Source organism: Schistocerca americana, chromosome 5, assembly GCF_021461395.2.
Source record: "Schistocerca americana isolate TAMUIC-IGC-003095 chromosome 5, iqSchAmer2.1, whole genome shotgun sequence".
NCBI classification, from domain to species: domain Eukaryota; kingdom Metazoa; phylum Arthropoda; class Insecta; order Orthoptera; family Acrididae; genus Schistocerca; species Schistocerca americana.
The window spans coordinates 132400452-132422957 of record NC_060123.1 but is presented as its reverse complement, the minus strand read 5'-3'; the positions used below and the strand labels follow the sequence as shown (position 1 = coordinate 132422957).

Sequence of the window (22506 nt, the reverse complement as noted above, 5' to 3'; positions counted from 1 at the left end):
AAATTAATGTACACAGTGTTGCTACAAGAAAAGCAAAGTTTTCACGTATAACATTAGTCTCTAAGATTTGTGGGGACGTAGAACCACTGGCTCACCCCGCAATAATATCGCTATCCTAAGGCAGTGAGAACAACTATATGTTTACCAGATCAGTTCTCTGTAGTACGCGCTCTATGCTACTTGCATTGTATATACGCTGCGAGGATAGAAGTATTCATAGTAAGTGACGGGAGTGTGAGTGATTATTTATCATCGTAATTACCACGCCTACTCCCACTGCCCACAGATTAAGAAGCTTCAAGAGAAGCTAAGCTTTCACATATAATGTTGATCTCTTTTGCACGTGTTACACTTTAAGATACATAAGACAAATGTAATCTTCTGGGCTCTAAATTCTTCTAAATGGCTTGTCCTCAAAGAGTTGATTTTTAAATGAGAGCCAAATGCTCTGATTTAAGAAACCAGTTTCAGCAGTTGCCAGAGACCGCCAGATAAAAGGCGTCACTGCTCTTGCGCAGCTATGATGATGTAGGAAGCCCGTATGTTCGTACGTGCAAGACATTTAAATATCTTACATTGTGTCATAAAGGAAACAAGACATCAGAGGATACTCCAAGAGCATCGGAATTTTGTGAACCATATTACAATGCACAATTCGGCTTATAGTGCACATTCCATGTCCAGATTCCCAATGAAGTAGGCCTCGACCTGACATTAAGCTTTTCAGTAAGCTTTCTTGGACTACCAGTACTGTATTATGTCATGTTTCGTTCTTTACTATGGTATAATGCCATATGTGCTAGAAAATGAAAATGTGCACTTGAAATGCAGCAAACAGTTGAACCTAGCCAGTAGCATGAAATTAAACACTGCGTTTCAAATAAATTGACTGCCTCAGCGGAAAAGATTAATAAAAGCTAAATCTTATTAGCATACCGACAAAAATAACTTCATTGTTCTGCAAGGCAATTAATGCTTGACTGTCAGGTTTCCCCTCCACACCGCACCAAGACCCTAGATCTGGGCTTGGTGCGCGTGCGTGAATCTGGCAACTTGGGCGCGCCAGTAAAATTTTTATGGGTAGCATCTTGCTGCTTGTTACTACTGCTTATACAGGTAACAGCCACATTTCAGTAGCCAGAAGTGGATGAAGGTACTACTCACACGCGACTCAACTGCACATGCACATGAGCCCGCTCGCAATTGCTCAAAAGAATCTTATGTAAACAGTTGTGATGTCACGCTCATCGGAAGAAATCTGTTATGAAGCACTGCACAGTCTTCCTAAAGCCTTTGACACATTTTGCTGTCGGCAGACGCTTGTATGAGCACTGTGTTTTGTTGTTGTATATGGTGCATTTTCTTCGCAACTGAAGATTTATTTTCGTAATTTCTCTCGTTCATGTTTTATTGCTGCAGTATTATTCTGTAGTAACGGGATACAGTAATATCCTTTGTTCGAGTATAGGTTATTACCATCTGAAATTGCAAAACTTTAACTGAAAACTAAAACAATGAAAAATTCCCAGAATTCTAAAAAATTCCTGGGTTTTCCCCGGTTTTCTCCCAGATGAAAAAATTCCCGGGTTTTTCCCAGATCTCCTGGTTGTCCTGGGTCATATACACCCTGTTATATATGTGTTAAGTTTTACAACATTTGGAAGTGTGTACAGTTTTATGCTCATGTGATAGGTTCCTTATTGGCATCTATCAGTGTTTGTAACATGTGACATACATAATTTATTGTCTCGCATTGTCGTCGTGAAATTTGACTTTTTTCCCCTCATGTTTTCATCACCACATGTACATGTTCACAGTCTTGGGCAGCTGAAACCACACTATTAGCAGCAGCAGCAGCAGCAGCAGCAGCAGCAGTGCATCATGGGAGAGACAACCCTGCGTGGGTAAGGAGAAGGCTGGTGCGGGGAGGGGGAGGAATAGCAGGGTAGGGGTGGGGGATGGTGATGTGCTGCTGGGTAGCGTACAGGGAAAAGATGGAGAGAGGGTAGGGCAGCTGGTTCAGTCAAGAGGTTAGTCGGAAAGGAGGGTGGGTGTGGGGTGGGGGTAGTGTGTGAAAGGAATGAAGTAGGGAGGCTGGTTGTGTTGGTGGAATAGAGGGTTGTGTAGTGCTGGAATGGGAACAGGAAAGGGGCTAGATGGGTGAGGAGAATGGCTAACAAAAGTTGAGGCCAGGAGGGTTATGGGAACATAGGATATAGGCTGAGTTATCACTTGTGCAATTCAGAAAAGCTGGTGTTGGTGGGAAGGATCCATATGGCCCAGGTTGTGAAGCAGTAATTATTCTCCCAACCTTGTACGAAAACAAATCTCCCATGCCTTATCTTTCCAGTCACTCACCAACTCATAAACTCTCACTGTCCGGCCATCTCATCCCTCCACACACCCCAGCAGCACTTCACCGTCCCCAATCCCTACCCTGCTGCCCGATCTGTCTCCACCCCCCCCCCCCCTTCTCCAGCCTCCTCCTTTCCCCCACCAGTTGTCTCTCCCATCAGGCACTGCTGCTGCTGCTCATGGCGTGTGGCTTCGGATGTCAGAGTCTGTGGTGTGTGTGTGTGTGTGTGTGTGTGTGTGTGTGTGTGTGTGTGTGTGTGTGTGTGCGCGCGCGCGCGCGCGCGTGTGTCATCCATTTTTGACGAAGACCTTGTTGGCTGAAAGCTTATTTTGAGACAGTCTTTTTGTCATGCCTACTTGGGACTCAGCATTCTGCTTTATGGTGAGTAGCAACTATCCTTTTCATAATACTGTTACATTCCATCCTGGGTTTTCCACTGTTTGATTTTACTACAAGTTGGCTATTAATGAAACAATTGAATGTTGCACAGTTATGTATTGAACACTATTTTACTATTTTATCGTTATTTATAGTTAGCAACTTTAACTGGCACCACTCATTGATTTGGGTTGTGGCAGTGCTCATTTGTTCTTGTAGATTCTCTTTATTCCATCTTTTAGTATAACAGTAATGTCATCAGCAAATAATGCTGTTTCGGTGGTCTTAATGTTCAAGATAAGGTCACTAATATTGGTTAAAATAAGAAGTGTTTTCAATGCAGATCCTGTTCTTCCAGCACATATTCATGAGTGGCAATACCATGGCAATCAAAGACAACAAGCAACGTCAGTATGATATCACTGCAATGAGTGTACTTTTGTTTCGGGGCCACATCCATACACTCATGAGTCATCTCTGGTTATCAGAGTGTTGAAAAACTTGGGATTCATGGGCCATTCGACACATTCTGTGAAATATGGAAGCAGAATTGTATCTCTTCCACTGATAGTAACTTGGGCTTACATTTTAGACATTCTGTATGAATTCTGAATATAACAGAAAATTAAATACACAAAATCTCTGGCAATTCCAACATCTTCAGAAATTTTTCTTATTATAAGACTATAACATAATATTTCCAGATTTTGCAGTGTCTAAATAACAGCTGCACTTCCAGCTCCCACAAAACTGGTCTCTGTCTTGCTATAAAGGGACAGCGGAACCACTCCTTTATTTTATGTTTCTCACATGGCATCACCTCCAAACATCAATTGTTTTCAGAATGAGATTTTCACTCTGCAGCGGAGTGTGCGCTGATATGAAACTTCCTGGCAGATTAAAACTGTGTGCCCGACCGAGACTCGAACTCGGGAACTTTGCCTTTCACAGGCAAGTGCTCTACCACCTGAGCTACCAAAGCACGACTCACGCCCGGTACTCACAGCTTCACTTCTGCCAGTATCTCGTCTCCTACCTTCCAAACTTTACAGAAGCTCTCCTGCGAACCTTGCAGAACTAGCACTCCTTAAAGAAAGGATATTGCGGAGACATGGCTTAGCCACAGCCTGGGGGATGTTTTCAGAATGAGATTTTCACTCTGCAGTGGAGTGTGCCCTGCAGAGTGAAAATCTTCTTTCAGGAGTGCTAGTTCTGCAAGGTTCGCAGGAGAGCTTCTGTAAAGTTTGGAAGGTAGGAGACTAGATACTGGCAGAAGTGAAGCTGTGAGTACCGGGCGTGAGTCGTGCTTTGGTAGCTCAGATGGTAGAGCACTTGCCCGCAAAAGGCAAAGGTCCCGAGTTCGAGTATCGGTCGGGCACACAGTTTTAATCTGCCAGGAAGTTTCATCAATTGTTTTAATTTGAAATTTCCCAATGACACATTTAGATGTGAGCCCAGAGATGTCCTCCTCCACCATGGGGAGTGCAGGGCAATACCAAAAATAATGTGTGTTAAAATTAGATACTTTCTGTACAGGCCTCGCATTCATCTCATTGAAACCATTCTGACATATCTCAGGGTTTTTTAACCAACATAGCAATGAAATGGGCACAGATTTACAAAAAGTATAAATTACAGCATATAAATAAATAAAATTTTTGAAAATACAGTGCTTTGAATGGATATAAAATCAAATGAACATGCACTGATGGAAGGAAGATAAGTGTTTATGTCCCACTGACAACTAGGTCATTAGAGACAAAACACAAGCTCAGATTGAGAAAGACCAAGGAAAGAAATTGTCTGCACCCTTTCAGAGGAACTAACTGAGTATTTGCCTCAATAGATTTAGGGAAATAACAGAAAACCTAAATCAGAATGACCAGTTGCCAATTTAAGCAGTTGACCCAGCACATGCAAATCCAGTGTGCTAACCATTGCAGTATCTCGCTCAGTCACACGCACTGAAATAAATGTGAAATAGACATGTAGTACTACTACTAATGCTACTATTTGTTTTTATGGATATTTGCTTATTTATATGAATATTTGCTCATTTAAAGTGCTTTTGTCCTGACACACGGTAAATGAGGAGGATAACAATTAGAGATTACCCATTATATATAAAAAACAAAGATGAGGTGACTTACCGAACAAAAGCGCTGGCAGGTCGATAGACACACAAACATACACACAAAATTCAAGCTTTCGCAACAAACTGTTGCCTCATCAGGAAAGAGGGAAGGAGAGGGGAAGACGAAAGGAAGTGGGTTTTAAGGGAGAGGGTGAGGGTAAGGAGTCATTCCCGGGAGCGGAAAGACTTACCTTAGGGGGAAAAAAGGACAGGTATACACTCGCACACACGCACATATCCATCCACACATACAGACACAAGCAGACATATTTAAAGACAAAGAGTTTGGGCAGAGATGTCAGTCGAGGCAGAAGTGTAGAGGCAAAGAAGTTGTTGAAAGACAGGTGAGGTATGAGTGGCGGCAACTTGAAATTAGCGGAGATTGAGGCCTGGCGGATGACGAGAAGAGAGGATATACTGAAGGGCAAGTTCCCATCTCCGGAGTTCGGATAGGTTGGTGTTGGTGGGAAGTATCCAGATAACCCGGACGGTGTAACACTGTGCCAAGATGTGCTTGCTGTGCACCAAGGCATGTTTAGCCACAGGGTGATCCTCATTACCAACAAACACTGTCTGCCTGTGTCCATTCATGCGAATGGACAGTTTGTTGCTGTCCATTCGCATGAATGGACACAGGCAGACAGTGTTTGTTGGTAATGAGGATCACCCTGTGGCTAAACATGCCTTGGTGCACAGCAAGCACATCTTGGCACAGTGTTACACCGTCCGGGTTATCTGGATACTTCCCACCAACACCAACCTATCCGAACTCCGGAGATGGGAACTTGCCCTTCAGTATATCCTCTCTTCTCGTCATCCGCCAGGCCTCAATCTCCGCTAATTTCAAGTTGCCGCCACTCATACCTCACCTGTCTTTCAACAACTTCTTTGCCTCTACACTTCTGCCTCGACTGACATCACTGCCCAAACTCTTTGTCTTTAAATATGTCTGCTTGTGTCTGTATGTGTGGATGGATATGTGCGTGTGTGCGAGTGTATACCTGTCCTTTTTTCCCCCTAAGGTAAGTCTTTCCGCTCCCGGGATTGGAATGACTCCTTACCCTCTCCCTTAAAACCCACTTCCTTTCGTCTTCCCCTCTCCTTCCCTCTTTCCTGATGAGGCAACAGTTTGTTGCGAAAGCTTGAATTTTGTGTGTATGTTTGTGTTTGTTTGTGTGTCTATCGACCTGCCAGCGCTTTTGTTCGGTAAGTCAAATCATCTTTGTTTTTTATATATAATTTTTCCCACGTGGAATGTTTCCTTCCATTATAGAGATTACCCTTTCCTACATATGACGTAAACTGATGAATTATCTAGGCAAAAGGGTTTCATTGATAACATAAAAATTATTACAAAAATTACAGTTAGTTTGAGAGAAACAAAATGTGCATTCGGTATCACAAACCACACTGAACATAGCAGTAACGATCAGGGAAAAGTAACATTTCACTAAAAATAGAAGACTAATTATTCTTTTGTCCCTTATATCAAATGAATGTTTGTGTGGTTTTATGATATACCATAAATGCTATGTATTCAGACAATGAAAAATAATTGATTACTGAAAACTTCTCATAGATTAAAATAGTGACAAAGTGGGACACTCACCCAAATCATGGCTTCTGCAATCAATGATATATCCAGGGATAAAGTCCCAATCCAGTACATAAATTTAATCTGTCACAGAATTTTAAACAGCTGCAGTAAAGTGAAAGATTTACTTCAGAAAGCCATTACCTACATTATAGGAGAGACGTATAAAGCAGCTCAGTAACACAATAGGAGCTGTTCTGTTAGTCATATAAACATGTTTGCTGCAACCACTTATGCTATTCATTTAAACAGGTTCGCTGCCACCACTTAACCTATTACCCTAATAAAATCTATTCCAGGAAGTCATTTTTTAATCCACACAAGTACTATGAATAAAAGTAGCAACAAGTCATATCTAGTGGCAAAGATACAAATGTGGAAATAAATGCACTTACAATAATTCTCTCTCTCTCTCTCTCTCTCTCTCTCTCTCTCTCTCTCTCTCTCTCTCTCTCTCTCTCACACACACACACACACACACACACACACACACACACACACACACACTCACACCTTTTTTTTTTTCAACTGTAGTTATGACTAATGTTTAGACTATGAATTTCAAAATGTAGTCTATTACAAATGGCCTACCTTCAACAATTTCTTTTCCAAGGCTAGCACCCGGATAACATAGCGGTAGTCCCTTGAGAAGCGGTTCAAGTATCGAACAAGTGTCTCCATTGAACCTTCTATTAATGCCCAAGTAAATTTTATGTATGTCCACACAGTACGCCCTAGCGATTGTTCTAGAAAGAAAAATCATTTTATAATATTATTATATTTCTATTGATGGCTTCAATTGCATAAACAGCTTTCACTTAGGAGTAAGATGGCTTCTATGTCAAATAAACTTTTATTATATGTAATTTCCTTTCTTCTTTATAGTTTACCTGCAGTGTTTATAACATGACTTTCTATTTTTCTATTAACATATGCAGACTTAGATTCAAGGGGAAAGGGGCAAGAAATAAAAGAACGAGCTTTATGAAAATAATAAAGATTAATTTCACTGTGTAATAAAAACAAAACAACAACCAAAATAAATGCACTCTGCTCAAAAGTGTAAATCTATGAAATGTAAATCTGCTGCTGAATAACATTTAGTACTATGTTCCTTGACTTTGTGCAATGTAACACAATAGGATCCTCCCAGGCACGCAAACAACAAACTGGTGCAATGTAACATGATAGCATGCATTCCACACAATGGTTAAGACATTGCTGCCTGATTTTGCCCAACTCTTCATCTGATTCCTCTCTGAGGCCAACATTTAGATTCATTTCGGACAATATTTAAGGCCACTGCAATCATTTCACTCCTGCCTCCTGGAGGAAAGCATTCATGCGGTGGGGGACAGCATGCATATTATGCATTATTCTCTTAAATGAGCCAATAACTGAAATAATACGAGAGAAGGAAAGTTGCTACTCACCATACAGCAGAGGTGCTGAGTCACAATAGGCACAATAAAAAGATTCACACAATCATAGCTTTCGGCCATTAAGCCTTTGTCAGCAGCAGACACACATACACATGCACGTGCACACGCCCACGCCCACACACACACACACACACACACACACACACACACACACACACACACAAGCGCAACTTGCACACATGTCTGCAGTCACAGAGAGCTGAAACTGCACTGCGAGCAGCAGCACCAGCGCATGATGTGAGTGGTGTCTGGGTGGGGGTAAGGAGGAGGCTGGAACGGGGAGGAGGAGGGATAGTATGGTGGGAGTGGTGGACAGTGAAGTGTTGCAGTTTAGGCAGAGGGCAGGAGGTGAGGTGTGGAGGGGGGAGGGGGTAAGTAGCGGAAAGGAGAGAAATAAAAATAAATTAAAAGAATGGGTGTGGCGGTGAAATGACGGCTGTGTTAGTGCTGGAATGGCAACAGGGAGGGGGCTGGATGGGTGAGGACAGTGACTAACAAAGGTTGAGGCCAGGAGGGTTACAGGAACGTAAGATGTATTGCAGGGAAAGTTCCCACCTGCGCAATTCAGAAAAGCTGGTGTTGGTGGGAAGGATCCATATGGCACAGACTGTGAAGCAATCATTGAGATGAGGGATATCATGTTTGGCAGCGTGTTCAGCAACAGGGAGGTCCACTTGTTTTTTAGCCACATTATGTCGGTGGCCGTTCATGTGGACAGACAGCTTGTTGGTTGTCATGCCTACATAGGATGCAGCACAATGGTTGCAGCTTAGCTCGTAAATCACATGACTGGTTTCACAGGTAGCCCTGCCTTTGATGGGATAGGTGATGTTAGTGGCCGGACTGGAGTAGGTGGTGGTAGGAGGATGTATGGGACTGGATTTGCTTCTAGGTGTATTACAGGGGTATGAGTAATGAGGTAAGTGATTGGGAGCAGGGGTTGTGTAAGAATGGACGAGTATATTGTTTAGGTTTGGTAGACGGTGGAATACCATGGTAGGAGGGATTGGAAGGATAGTGGGTAGGACATTTCTCACTTCAGGGCATGACGAGAGGTAATCGAAACCCTGGCAGAGAATGTAATTCAATTGCTCCAGTCCCAGATGGTACTGAGTTACGAGGGGAACGCTCCTCTGTGGCCGGACTGTGGGGCTTTGGGAGGTGGTGGGAGACTGGAAAGATAAGGCACGGGAGATTTGTTTTTGTACAAGGATGGGAGGATAATTACGATCAGTGAACGCTTCAGTGAGACCCTCGGTATATTTAGAGGGGGACTGCTCGTCACTGCAGATGCTACGACCACGGGTGGCTAGGCTGTACAGAAGGGACTTCTTGGTATGAAACGGGTGGCAGCTGTCGAAGTGGAGGTATTGCTGATGGTTAGTAGGTTTGATATGGACAGATGTACTGATGTAACCATCTCTGAGGTGGAGATCAACATCTAGGAAGGTCGCTTGTTGGGTTGAGTAGGACCAGTGAAGCAAATGGGGGAGAAGTAGTTGAGGTTCTGGAGGAATGTGAATAAGGTGTCCTCACCTTATCCTACCTGCAGACAAAGGCTCCACCACCATAGTTCTGAACCGCAAAGATTACCTGGCAGAAGGACTCCATCAGCTGTCAGATACTTCCACCTACAAACCATGCCACAGTGATCGCATTCCAGCAATCCAGCAGGATCTCCAGTCACTACTCAAATCCTTAGGCCAATCCCAGAACCTCCCCTCAGAGTCCATCTCCCTACTTACCCCTACCACTCCCCGCACTCCCACCTTCTACATGCTTCCTAAAGTCCATAAACCCAACCAATCAGGACGTCCCATTGTGGCCAGTTACTGTGCCATCCCTGAGAGAATCTCTGCTCTCATAGAGCAACACCTTCAACTTATTACCCGGAACCTATCCTCCTATATAAAAGATACTAACCATTTCCTTGACCGACTCTCCACAGTTTCTTTCCCTTTATCACATGGTGCCCTGCTTGTCACTATTGATGCCATCTCCCTGTACACTAACATTCCTAATGTCCATGGTCTTAATTCTATTGAACACTACCTTTCCAGATGCCCTATGGATTAAAAACCAACAACCTTCTTCCGAGTCTCCATGACCAACTATATCACCAACTATATCCTCACCCACAATTACTTCTCCTTTGAAGGCATTACCTACAAACAAATCTGCAGTATGGCTTGGGCACCCGCATGGCACCATCCTATGCTAACCGATTCATGGGCTATCTAGAGGAATCCTTCTAAAAACCCACAATCCTAAACCACTCACCTGGTTCACATTCATTGATGACATCTTTGCTATATGGATTGAAGGTGAGGACAACTTATTCACATTCCTCCAGAACCTCAACAACTTCTCCCCCATTTGCTTCACCTGGTCCTACTCAACCCAACAAGCCACCTTCCTAGATGTTGACCTCCACCTCAGAGATGGCTACATCAGTACCTCCGTCCATATCAAACTTACTTACCACCAGCAATGCCTCCACTTTGACAGGTGACACCCGTTTCATACCAAGAAGTCCCTTCTGTACAGCCTAGCCACCCGTGGTCGTCGCATCTGCAGTGACGAGCAGTCCCTCTCTAAATATACCGAGGGTCTCACTGAAGCGTTCACTGACCATAATTATCCTCCCATCCTTGTACAAAAACAAATCTCCCGTGCCTTATCTTTCCAGTCTCCCACCACCTCCCAAAGTCCCATATTCCGGCCACAGAGGAGCATTCCCCTCGTAACTCAGTACCATCCAGGACTGGAGCAATTGAATTACATTCTCCACCAGGGTTTCGATTACCTACCATCATGGCCTGAAATGAGAAATGTCCTACCCACTATCCTTCCCACCCCTCCTACCGTGGTAGTCCGCTGTCCACCAAACCTACACAATATACTCGTCCATCCTTACACAACCCCTGTTCCCAATCACTTACCTCATTACTCATACCCCTGTAATAGACCTAGATACGAAACCTGTCCCACACATCCTCCTACCACCACCTACACCAGTCCGATGACTAATATTACCTATCACATCAAAGGCAGGGCTACCTGTGAAACCAGTCATGTGATCTACAAGCTAAGCTGCAACCACTGTGCTGCATTCTATGTAGACATGACAATCAACAAGCTGTCTATCCGCATGAATGGCCACCAACAAACTGTGGCCAAAAAACAAGTGGACCACACTGTAGCTGAACACGCTGCCAACCATGATACCTCTCATCTCAATGACTGCTGCACAGCCTGTGCCATATGGATCCTTCCCACCAACACCAGCTTTTCTGAATTGCGCAGGTGGGAACTTTCCCTGCAATACATCCTATGTTCCCGTAACCCTCCTGGCCTCAACCTTCGTTAGTCAGTCTCCTCACCCATCCAGCCCCCTCCCTCTTCCCATTTTCCAGCACTAACACAGCCATCATTTCACTGCCACACTCAGTTTTGATTTATTTTTATTTCTCTCCTTTCTGCTACTTACCCCCTCACCCCTCCGCAACTTCTCTCCTGACCTCTGTCTAAACTGCAACACTTCACTGTCCGCCACTCCCACCATACTATCCCTCCCCCTCCCTGCCCCAGCCTCATCCTTACCACCACCCAGTCGCCACTCCCATCACGCACTGGTGCTGCTGCTCGCAGTGTAGTTTCAGCTCTCTGAGACTGCAGACTTGTGTGCAAGTTGCGCTTGTGTGTGTGTGTGTGTGTGTGTGTGTGTGTGTGTGTGTGTGTGTGTGTGTGTGTACTGCTGACAAAGGCCTTAATGGCCAAAAGCAATGATTGTGTGAATCTTTTTATTGTGCCTATTGCGACTCAGCATCTCTGCTATATGGTGAGTAGCAATTTTCCTTCTCTCATATTGTTACATTCCATCCCGGATTTTCCAATAACTGAAATGTTGACTGTAGGGTTGGACCATAGGTTGGAGTGTCCTCTGCCATTACTGCAAAGCTATCAAATTACCTCCGATAGTGAGGTGGAAAGATGGATATGGAGTGTTAAAACACAAAAACTACTATAGTCACCAGTGCCGCCAAACTGGCTGCGTTCGAAACATGAGGAAAAAAAAAATTTGATTGTAAACAACAAACATGTAGGGATAATTTGGAGGGGAAGGGTTGTAGGGGATGAGATGGTAAAAGTGGGGATCAGCCAGGGGGGGATCAGATGAGCGAGCATATGGGAGGGGAGCGGGCGGGAGGGGAGGGTGGGGAGGGGAGGGCAGGGGTGGGGTGGGGTGGACAGGGGAGGGAGGGGTGGGAGGTAAGGGAGGGGAGGGAGGTAGGGAAGGAGGATGGTAGGTAAGGGAGGGGAGGGGAGGGAGGGAGGGTGGGAGGGGAGGAAGGGAAGGGGAGGGAAGAAGATGAGGCTGGAGGTGAAGGGAAAGAGAGAGAGTGAAGAGGGGGAGGGAGATTGGGCAATGGGGAAGGGGGAGCAAGGGAGTGAGAGTGAGAAAATATGCCTGCATTTGGGACAGGGGGGAGTGGTAGAAGAAAGGAAAGAGGGGAGGGGGGCGGGGACATAAGAGAGAAGGGAAGCTAGACAATGGAGGTTTCGGACACAATATATTGAAGATACAATGCCCACCTGTGTAGTTCAGAGAAACCTTTGCTGGAAGAGAATATCCAAATGGCATGCATAGTCAGCAGCTATTGAGCTCATTTGTGTTGTGATGCACATCATATTTGGCAACTGGATATCAAGTTTGCAGTTTGCAGTTTGCCACAGTTTAGCGGTACCCGTTCTCGTGAGCAGAGTGTTGATCGCTATGTCAGCACAAAATGCTGCACAGCAATTGCAGCACAGCTGACATATAAAATGGCTGTTTTCACACATGGCTCTGCATTTTATAGGGTAGGAAATGCTTGTGTCTGGAATGCAGTTATGTGTATGTAGGTGAATTATTCAGCCACCTACAATTTGCACAATTTGAGGTGAATTTGTTTGTGCAGCTGAACACTAACTGGTGGCCCTAGAGCCCAGGGTGCACCACACCTGGTCCAGTAAACTGACCAGTATGGTCTTGCCCTGTTGCAAAGGCAGTAAGCAAGGAACAACATGGGAAAATTCCCAGTGCAAAGAATTTGGATGGTAGGAATTTGGATGGTGACTGCTCACCTAATTGTAGAATAGAAGGTGCACCAGAAATGGCAGAGTGTTATGTAATAGGAAAAATCTTAATACATCCGCAGTCTCAGAAAAAAAGTCACATCCAATGAAGCAATAATAATTTCAATAACTTTAAGACTACGAAAGTTAATAACTTTCACAAAGAACTTCAGGATTAACAACTTTTAAATGCTTCATAAAAATGTCAACAATGTCTCAAACAGCACTGCACTATAGGTGTCATCCCCGACAGCTACGTATCTGTGTTTATTTTATTTATTAATTTATTATGTTTTATGTCATTTTAATTATACAAATGTTCATTAGAGAAAAGATAATAGAGTGGGTAGACATAATCTCTCTCTCTCTCTCTCTCTCTCTCTCTCTCTCTCTCTCTCTCTCTCTCTGCACCAGGTCAATACGGTCAATTAGTCAGCCATCTGATACAAGGAGCACAAAATCATTTTTTTTAAAAAACAGATTGAGATTTGAGGTAATATTAAAACGAAATATGCATGTCATGAGTCACGGGAAGTGATCCAGCCCCTTCTGGCAGCCAGCAGGGCAAATGCAATAAAATATAGTGATAGATTGAGGAAATGTCTCAGCCAGCTGCAAAGCCTGCCAAGTAGCAGTGGGGTACTCCACCAGGAAACAGAAAAATGACAACCATCAGCAGGGCACCACTACTGCAACAAGGCTTGGCAGCTTATCATCACATTTCCATAGGCCAAATCAGTGTATTCAGAATGGAGGCATAAGAGGAGTAAATTCATGTCAAGGCAAACGAAGAGCATACTGAAATTTGGTCATACTCTTTTATAAACCATATCTTAGTCATCATGGCTGTAACAGTTCTTTCTCTGTTACAAGCCATAAGAGTCAGTGACATACTAATGTCTACATGTTAGGCCCCAGGAGCAGACAACATTCCATTAGAACTAGTGATAGCCTTGAGAGAGCCAGCCATGACAGAACTCTACCATCTCATGAGAAAGTTGTATGAGTGAGGAAAAATACCCTCAGACTTCAAGAAGAATATAATAATTCCAATCCCAAAGAAAGCAGGTGTTGACAGGTGTGAAAATTACTGAACTATCAGTTTAATAAGCCACGGCTGCAACATACTAACATGAATTCTTTGCAGACAAAAGGAAAAACTGGTAAAATCCAACCTCGGAGAAGTTCAGTTTGGATTCTGCAGAAATGTTGGAGCAAGCGAGGCAATACTGACACTACGACTATCTCAGAAGAAAGATTAAGGAAACACAAACCTACATTTCTAGCATTTGTAGACTTAGAGAAAGCTTTTGACAATGTTGACTGGAGTACCCTATTTCAAATTCTGAAGGTGACAGAGTCAAATACAGGGAACGGAAGGCTATTTACAATTTGTACAGAAACCAGATGGCAGTTATAAGAGTTGAGGAACATGCAAGGGAAGCCGTGGTTGGGAAGGGAGCGAGACAGGGTTGAAGCCTCTCCCCGATGTTATTCAATCTGTATATTGAGCAAGCAGTAAAGGAAACAAAAGAAAAATTTGGAGTAGGAATTAAAATCCATGGAGAAGAAATAAAAACTTTGAGGTTTGCCGATGACATTGTAATTCTGTCAAAGACAGCAAAGGATCTGGAAGAGCAGTTGAATGGAATGAACAGTAGCTTGAAAGGAGAATATAACATGAAGATCAACAAAAGCAAACCAAGGGTAATGGAAGGCACTCAAATTAAATCAGGTGATGCTGAGGGGATTAGGTTAGAAAATGAGGCATTTGAAGTAGTAGATTATTTTTGCTACTTGGAGAGCAAAATAACTGATAATGGTCAAAGTAGAGAGGGTATAAAGTGGAGATGGCTATGGCTAGGAAAGCGTTTCTGAAGTAGAGAAATTTGTTAACATCGAGTATAGATTTAAGTGTCAGGAAGTCTTTTCTGAAAGTATTTGTGTGGAGTGTAGCCATGTATGGAAGTGAAACATTGACAATAAATAGTTTAGACAAGAAGAGAATAGAAGTTTTTAAAATGTGGGGCTACAGAAGAATGCTGAAGATTAGATGGGTAGATCATGTAACTAATGAGAAGATTCTGAATAGACTTGGGGAGAAGACGAAATTTGTGGCACAACTTGACTAAAAGAAGGGATTGGTTGGTAGGACACGTTCAGAGAAATCAAGGGTTCACCAATTTAGTATTGGAGGGTAGTGTGAAGGGTAACAATCATAGAGGGATACAAGAGATGAATACACTAAGCAGATTCAGAAGGATATAGGTTGGAGGAGGTACCTGGAGATGAAAAAGCTTGCACAGGATAGAGTGGCATGGAGAACTGTGTCAAACCAGTTTCTGGACTGAAGACCACAAAAACAACAACAACAACAACAACACAACAATACAAGTCAGAGAACCTAGTATCGTTATTTTCCAGAGCATCCTTCCTAGTAGCCTACTTGGTGTTTTGGAAGGTAGGAGACAAGACTCTGGCAGAAGTAAATCTGTGAGGACCAGGCGTGAGTCGTGCTTCGGTAACTCAGATGGTAGAGCACTTGCCCGCGAAAGGCAAAGGTCCCGAGTTTGAGTCTCGGTTGGGCACACAGTGATAATCTGCCAGGACGTTTCTTGGTGAACTGACCCATAAGTTCATTTTCTAGGAACCTAACATGACTGGGGAACCAGAGGAATACTACTGTCTTCCCATTGTCATTGAGGTCTATGAGGAGATCATGAATGTGCATTACCAATGAGTGCCAGGAACAAAGATGGATTATAGCATGTAGGTTGCAGATTAAGAAAGACTTACATGACTGGGAACAGGTGTATTGAAGAGCAAGTACGGTGGTCACCAAATCCACCATAAAGACACTGCGTCCACCAGGCAGGTAGTGTTGCTCAACGCTCCTGTCCGGTCTTCAACTCCTGAGCCATTAGTAAAAATTACTTCTGAATTGGGGTGTTCACCAAGTACAAGGTGAACACTTTGGAAAACCGTGAGGTGGTGTATCACATCCTTTATGCCAGGAGAAAGATACAAGTGAATTTGAGGATTAGGGATGTATCATGCGTGTGTTTCCAGTAGAGACATAGTTCATGGATTGGTAGAAGGTAAGCCAAAGTCAGAACAAGTAGACTGAACTGAGGTGATATTGGAATTTTGGACTGTGGCCACATTCCTAAATGTTTTATTTCCATATCAGGAAAGAGACTGTGTTTGTTCAGTTGTTCTGTTAGGCTATGGATGTTTATAGCATAGTTGAGAAGGGCCTCTACAAGAAGGCTGGCCATGGAGCTTGGCCAGAAGGCACATCACAGGGCTGATTCCACTGTAAAAACACGAGTCTTAGCAGATAGTCTCAATGCTGTGAAGTGGGCCACTTGTTGCAGCACACTAACCCAGCCTTGCACCATGGTATTCACAGTGCATCGCTACATGGCTGGTGGTCAGTACCCAGATGTTTACTGAAGCTAGGAAGCACTTTGGCATCCAGTAGATGTGGCTTTAGCAACCACACCTCCACAATGATGGGGATCACTTGTGAATAAACTTAAGGAGGTGCTGGACGTAAGGAAAATTTATATCTGATGATGAACTACAGTTTCAAATATTGAAATTTATTCCTGAAATGACAATGTGGAGGCCAAACCCAATAATAGGGATCATTTGTGAATAGATGGTCCAATTCTATGAACTTGTGCATCCTGAGAAGGACTTTTTGGTTGTTTGCTCTGCATCTTATCACAGGCTGCATACGTAGCACTCAAACTGCTTGGCTACCAGTTTTAAGTAACATCCAACCTCCAGCTCTACAAAGATCAGATGCTCTCCTGAAGACCTGGAGAAACATTCAGAAGAACCCCCAGCTACCCATACACAGCGATATATTAATGGCAGAACATCAGTGTCTGAAGCCAAGGAAACCACCTTGGGTTTGTAATTGTAAACTGTGGAAGCTGTATTGGTAAAGTACCGGAACTTCAAGTGCTGATAGAAAGCACCGAAGCTGAAATCGTTATAGGCACAGAAAGCTGGCTGAAGCCAGAGATAAATTCTGCCGAAATTTTTACAAAGGCACGGACAGTGTTTAGAAAGGATGGGTTGCATGCAACCGGTGGTGGCACGTTTGTCGCTGATAGTAGTAGTTTATCCTGTAGTGAAGTAGAAGTGGATAGTTCCTGTGAATTATTATGGGTGGAGGTTACACTCAACAACCGAGCTAGGTTAATAATTGGCTCCTTTTACCGACCTCCTGACTCAGCAGCATTAGTGGCAGAACAACTGAGAGAAAATTTGGAATACATTTCACATAAATTTTCTCAGCATGTTTTTAGTCTTAGGTGGAGATTTCAATTTACCAGATATAGACTGAGACATTCAGATGTTTAGGACGGGTGGTAGGGACAGAGCATCGAGTGACATTACACTGAGTGCACTATCCGAAAATTACCTCGAGCAATTAAACAGAGAACCGACTCATGGAGATAACATCTTGGACCTACTGATAACAAACAGACCCGAACTTTTCGACTCTGTAAGTGCAGAACAGGGATTCAGTGATCATAAGGCTGTTGCAGCATCCCTGAATATGGAAGTTAATAGGAATATAAAAAAAGGGAGGAAGGTTTATCTGTTTAGCAAGAGTAATAGAAGGCAGATTTCAGACTACCTAACAGATCAAAATGAAAATTTCTGTTCTGACACTGGCAATGTTGAGTGTTTATGGAAAAAGTTCAAGGCAATCGTAAAATGCGTTTTAGACAGGTACGTGCCGAGTAAAACTGTGAGGGACGGGAAAAACCCACCATGGTTCAACAACAAAGTTAGGAAACTACTGCGAAAGCAAAGAGAGCTTAACTCCAAGTTTAAACGCAGCCAAAACCTCTCAGACAAACAGAAGCTAAACGATGTCAAAGTTAGCATAAGGAGGGCTATAAGTGAAGTGTTCAGTGAATTCGAAAGTAAAATTCTACGTACCGACTTGGCAGAAAATCCTAGGAAGTTCTGGACTTACGTTAAATCAGTAAGTGGCTCGAAACAGCATATCCAGACACTCCGGGATGATGATGGCATTGAAACAATGGATGACACGCATAAAGCTGAAATACTAAACACCTTTTTCCAAAGCTGTTTCACAGAGGAAGACCGCACTGCAGTTCCTTCTCTAAATCCTCGCACAAACGAAAAAATGGCTGACATTGAAATGAGTGTCCAAGGAATAGAAAAGCAACTGAAATCACTCAACAGAGGAAAGTCCACTGGACCTGATGGGATACCAATTTGATTCTACACAGAGTACACGAAAGAACTTGCCCCCCTTCTAACAGCTGTGTACCGCAAGTCTCTAGAGGAACGGAATGTTCCAAACGATTGGAAAAGAGCACAGGTAGTCCCAGTCTTCAAGAAGGGTCGTCGAGCAGATGCGCAAAACTGTAGATCTATATCTCTGACGTCGATCTGTTGTAGAATTTTAGAACATGTTTTTTGCTCGAGTATCGTGTCGTTTTTGGAAACCCAGAATCTACTCTGTAGGAATCAACATGGATTCCGGAAACAGCGATCGTGTGAGACCCAACTCGCTTTATTTGTTCGTGAGACCCAGAAAATATTAGATACAGGCTCCCAGGTGGATGCTATTTTCCTTGACTTTCGGAAGGTGTTCGATACAGTTCCGCACTGTCACCTGATAAACCAAGTAAGAGCCTATGGAATATCAGACCAGCTGTGTGGCTGGATTGAAGAGTTTTTAGCAAACAGAACACAGCATGTTGTTATCAATGGAGAGACGTCTACAGACGTTAAAGTAACCTCTGGCGTGCCACAGGGGAGTGTTATGGGACCATTGTTTTTCACAATATATATAAATGACCTAGTAGATAGTGTCGGAAGTTCCATGCGGCTTTTCGCGGATGATGCTGTAGTATACAGAGAAGTTGCAGCATTAGAAAATTGTAGCGAAATGCAGGAAGATCTGCAGCGGATAGGCACTTGGTGCAGGGAGTGGCAACTGATCCTTAACATAGACAAATGTAATGTATTGCGAATACATGGAAAGAAGGATCCTTTATTGTATGATTATATGATAGCGGAGCAAACACTGGTAGCAGTTACTTCTGTAAAATATCTGGGAGTATGCGTGCGGAACAATTTGAAGTTAATTAATTGTTGGTAAGGCGGGTACCGGGTTGAGATTCATTGGGAGAGTCCTTAGAAAATGTAGTCCATCAACAAAGGAGGTGGCTTACAAAACACTCGTTCGACCTATACTTGAGTATTGCTCATCAGTGTGTGATCCGTACCAGATCAGGTTGACGGAGGGGAGAGAGAAGATCCAAAGAAGAGCGGCGCGTTTCGTCACAGGCTTATTTGGTAACCGTGATAGCGTTACGGAGATGTTTAGCAAACTCGAGTGGCAGACTCTGCGAGAGAGGCGCTCTGCATCGCGGTGTAGCTTGCTCGCCAGGTTTCGAGAGGGTGCGTTTCTGGATGAGGTATCGAATATATCGCTTCCCCCAACTTATACCTCCCGAGGAGATCACGAATGTAAAATTACAGAGATTAGAGCACGCACGGAGGCTTTCAGACAGTCGTTCTTCCCGCGAACCATACGCGACTGGAACAGAAAAGGGAGGTAATGACAGTGGCACGTAAAGTGCCCTCTGCCACACACCGTTGAATGGCTTGCGGAGTATAAATGTAGATGTAGATGTAGATGTGAACTGCACAACATCTTGAAGCCTCCGACTTCAACATCAATGAAGTACGGAGAACTCAGTGGGAAGAATCGTCAGTGTTCAACGGTCATTTGGTTGAAAAGCCTTCCATGCGTGTTCCAGGTTTCACACTCCCCAAACGCCTGTGGAGAACCATCAACCTCATCCAAACAGGACAAGGGAACTGCAGATATCTAAAGCACAAATGGGGCTGGGCAACACCTCCAGATTGTGACTGTGGAGCTGCCCTGCAAACAAAAAAATCCCATTGTTGGTGAATGCCCAAGACGAACCTTTGGGGGATCAATAAATGACATCCACCATGTATCACCTGAAAGCCTCAACTGGATCAACAGACTGGACTTAGAAATCTAAGAACTTGTGTAATGTGTATATATTTTAGCATAATACTTGAGACATTTGATTCTGTACCTGTATTTTACTTGTCATTTCTTACACTGCATACCCTTAAAATTATGTATTTGATCCAAGCTCTGTATCATCATATGATAATATAAGGCAAAGACTGTCCGTGACTTCTCATTGACTTTATTCTAAAAAGCCTGTACAGGAATCCTGAGACATGGAAGTGTGGCTAAACTAATTAATAACCTACTATGAGGAGAAATACATAGGTGTGTGACATGTGGAAGCTTGGGGTCAGTCTGCGGAGTATGCTCGGATAGCCTAAGTGGTAAGGTGACCACTCACAAGAAGCAGGAAATCCAGGTTCACGTTCCTTTCCAGTACATATTTTCAGATGTCACTTTAGGTAATACATCTACCTGTATACCTACCACAGTAAAGTTAAATTTCAGGTATAAATGTAAGGAAAAGGTAATGGTGAGTAACCGAAAGCAGAGAGCTGACATAGGGCCAACTTGACATTAAATTGACTATCCACTGGATGCTGAATTGAAGGAAAAGAAATAACAAGGGAATAGGACAGCAGTACAGAAAGAGAATAAATACTGTTATGTCTACGGCCCCCACGGTCATCATGTACATAATCACAAGGGAGTTGCGAGTGCCCTGGCTGATCCATACATGATACTGATTCAAACATGTGACTGACCCAACACCCAGCCAAACCTGTGAAACTGCATGCCTAAAAAGTGCATTGGTTCCTGGTTGCCTCCATATTTCTCTATAATTTCTCCATGACAATCAGCAGAGGTGATAGAAAAATCTGGCACTCACTGGTGAAGGGAGTCCAATACCAATGATCTCAGTTCTATTACAGATGTACCCGTGCCCACCTCCTCTATGTACTGTTGTTGTTGCAGGAGTTGTACAGTTGTTCGTAATGAATGCCTAGAGGGAAAATTAATAGTGTACAGATGGTTGCGTACTATCCGAGTCAATACAGGTCTTCCTGTTGCCTACAAAAAGGCAGCTTGTATTTCTGTGGAATTCTCCTTGGGATACCTATGAACTAAAATTTGTAGGTAGCAGTTATTAACTAATATAAACCTTTGTGAGGCACACACTCAATGTCCTGAGTTTCTATACCAGTGAAATATTCGAAAAACATTACTGTGAGCTGTACATTCATTCAGTGAGCTATTTCACGTGGTGACAATCCTCCTCGCTGTAAAGTGGCAACACGTGATTGATGTAAACTTCAAATGACCCTTTGAGGCATGTTTGACAGACTACACAGCATGTCTAAGTCACATTGTGCCATTCACTATTGGAGATACAGTGGGTTCTACTGAACTGCATTGAGAAAGCAGGTTTACTTTTACCTCCACTACACAGTTCCTGAATTGATGGAGGAGCTATAGCAAGGCTACTCGAGATAACACAGGGGACAGACTATACAATCAATTATTTTAATAATAAAAATACTACAATGCGTGAGCCTCATCAGTAGTACAACAAAAAAATACAAATATGCAATCCACACAGAGAATACTTGCTTTTGGATGTTTGTGAGCTGCGTCGTGAAGATGCAGTTGATCTGTGTTCATCAAGTCCCTCTGTTTTCATCTCTTTTTCTTCACCTAGAGCTGCTTCTTGTCCATCAGTTGTATCCTTCCCTTCCTGAACACAAATATTATGAACATTGTACACACTTTGTCAGATTTGGCACAGAATTCTGCCTTCCTAATGTATGAATTTCAAATGTATTAACAAGAGATAGAGGAACATATAAAGACAACAATCACTAGTTATTTGCACAAATAAAGTACATAACTTTGTAGATATTGCCTCTGAACATGCAATTTAGATAAAAACTACAATAATTTATTGAATTACCAGTGAATAATGGGATAGTAAGTTTTTACAGTTAGTTACAGTTTTCTCAAATAGTAACTACCAGAAGTTTGTAGGGTTTACAGAAATGGTGGAATTAATAGTTAAATTTTGAGTTCACTTCTAATGTGTGCTTACCACTTGTTTTTAAGTTCCATACCTGCTCAATACACCATCCAAATTTGTACACCCAACTGATTTCCATGCAAAACTGCAAACAGCAATGTATATAACTACACTAATGCCTTGTTTCAAACTGAGGCTTCCATAAATCACATATAACAGAATTCCCCACTGGAACACAACATTGTTAAACAATGTGTCTCTTAGCAAGTGGCTAAAACAATTCCAAAGCAATGATATTGGACATTATAACCTGCAAGGCAGCTGGCTATCTCTGTTCCAGGCTCTGATATGCAACACATGTGTTCCATCTGACTCGCCTGACTCCTTTTAGCCATATTTGTACCAATCATTCTGAGAGACTGAAGTTCTTTTGCACTGCCTAACCTTTATGTTCAGCT

General features: G+C 43.1%; 1 protein-coding gene across 1 annotated transcript in view; it reads right to left on the bottom strand.

The window, feature by feature from the left end:
• LOC124616722 (piezo-type mechanosensitive ion channel component) overlaps positions 1-22506 on the bottom strand; it is a 684203-nt gene that overhangs the window by 204306 nt on the left and 457391 nt on the right. Inside the window, exons 31-32 of the mRNA XM_047145082.1 lie at positions 21646-21769; positions 7054-7208 (exon numbers count right to left, since the gene is read on the bottom strand). Coding sequence (XP_047001038.1) covers positions 7054-7208; positions 21646-21769 — 279 coding nt within the window. The remainder of the gene's footprint in view (positions 1-7053; positions 7209-21645; positions 21770-22506) is intronic.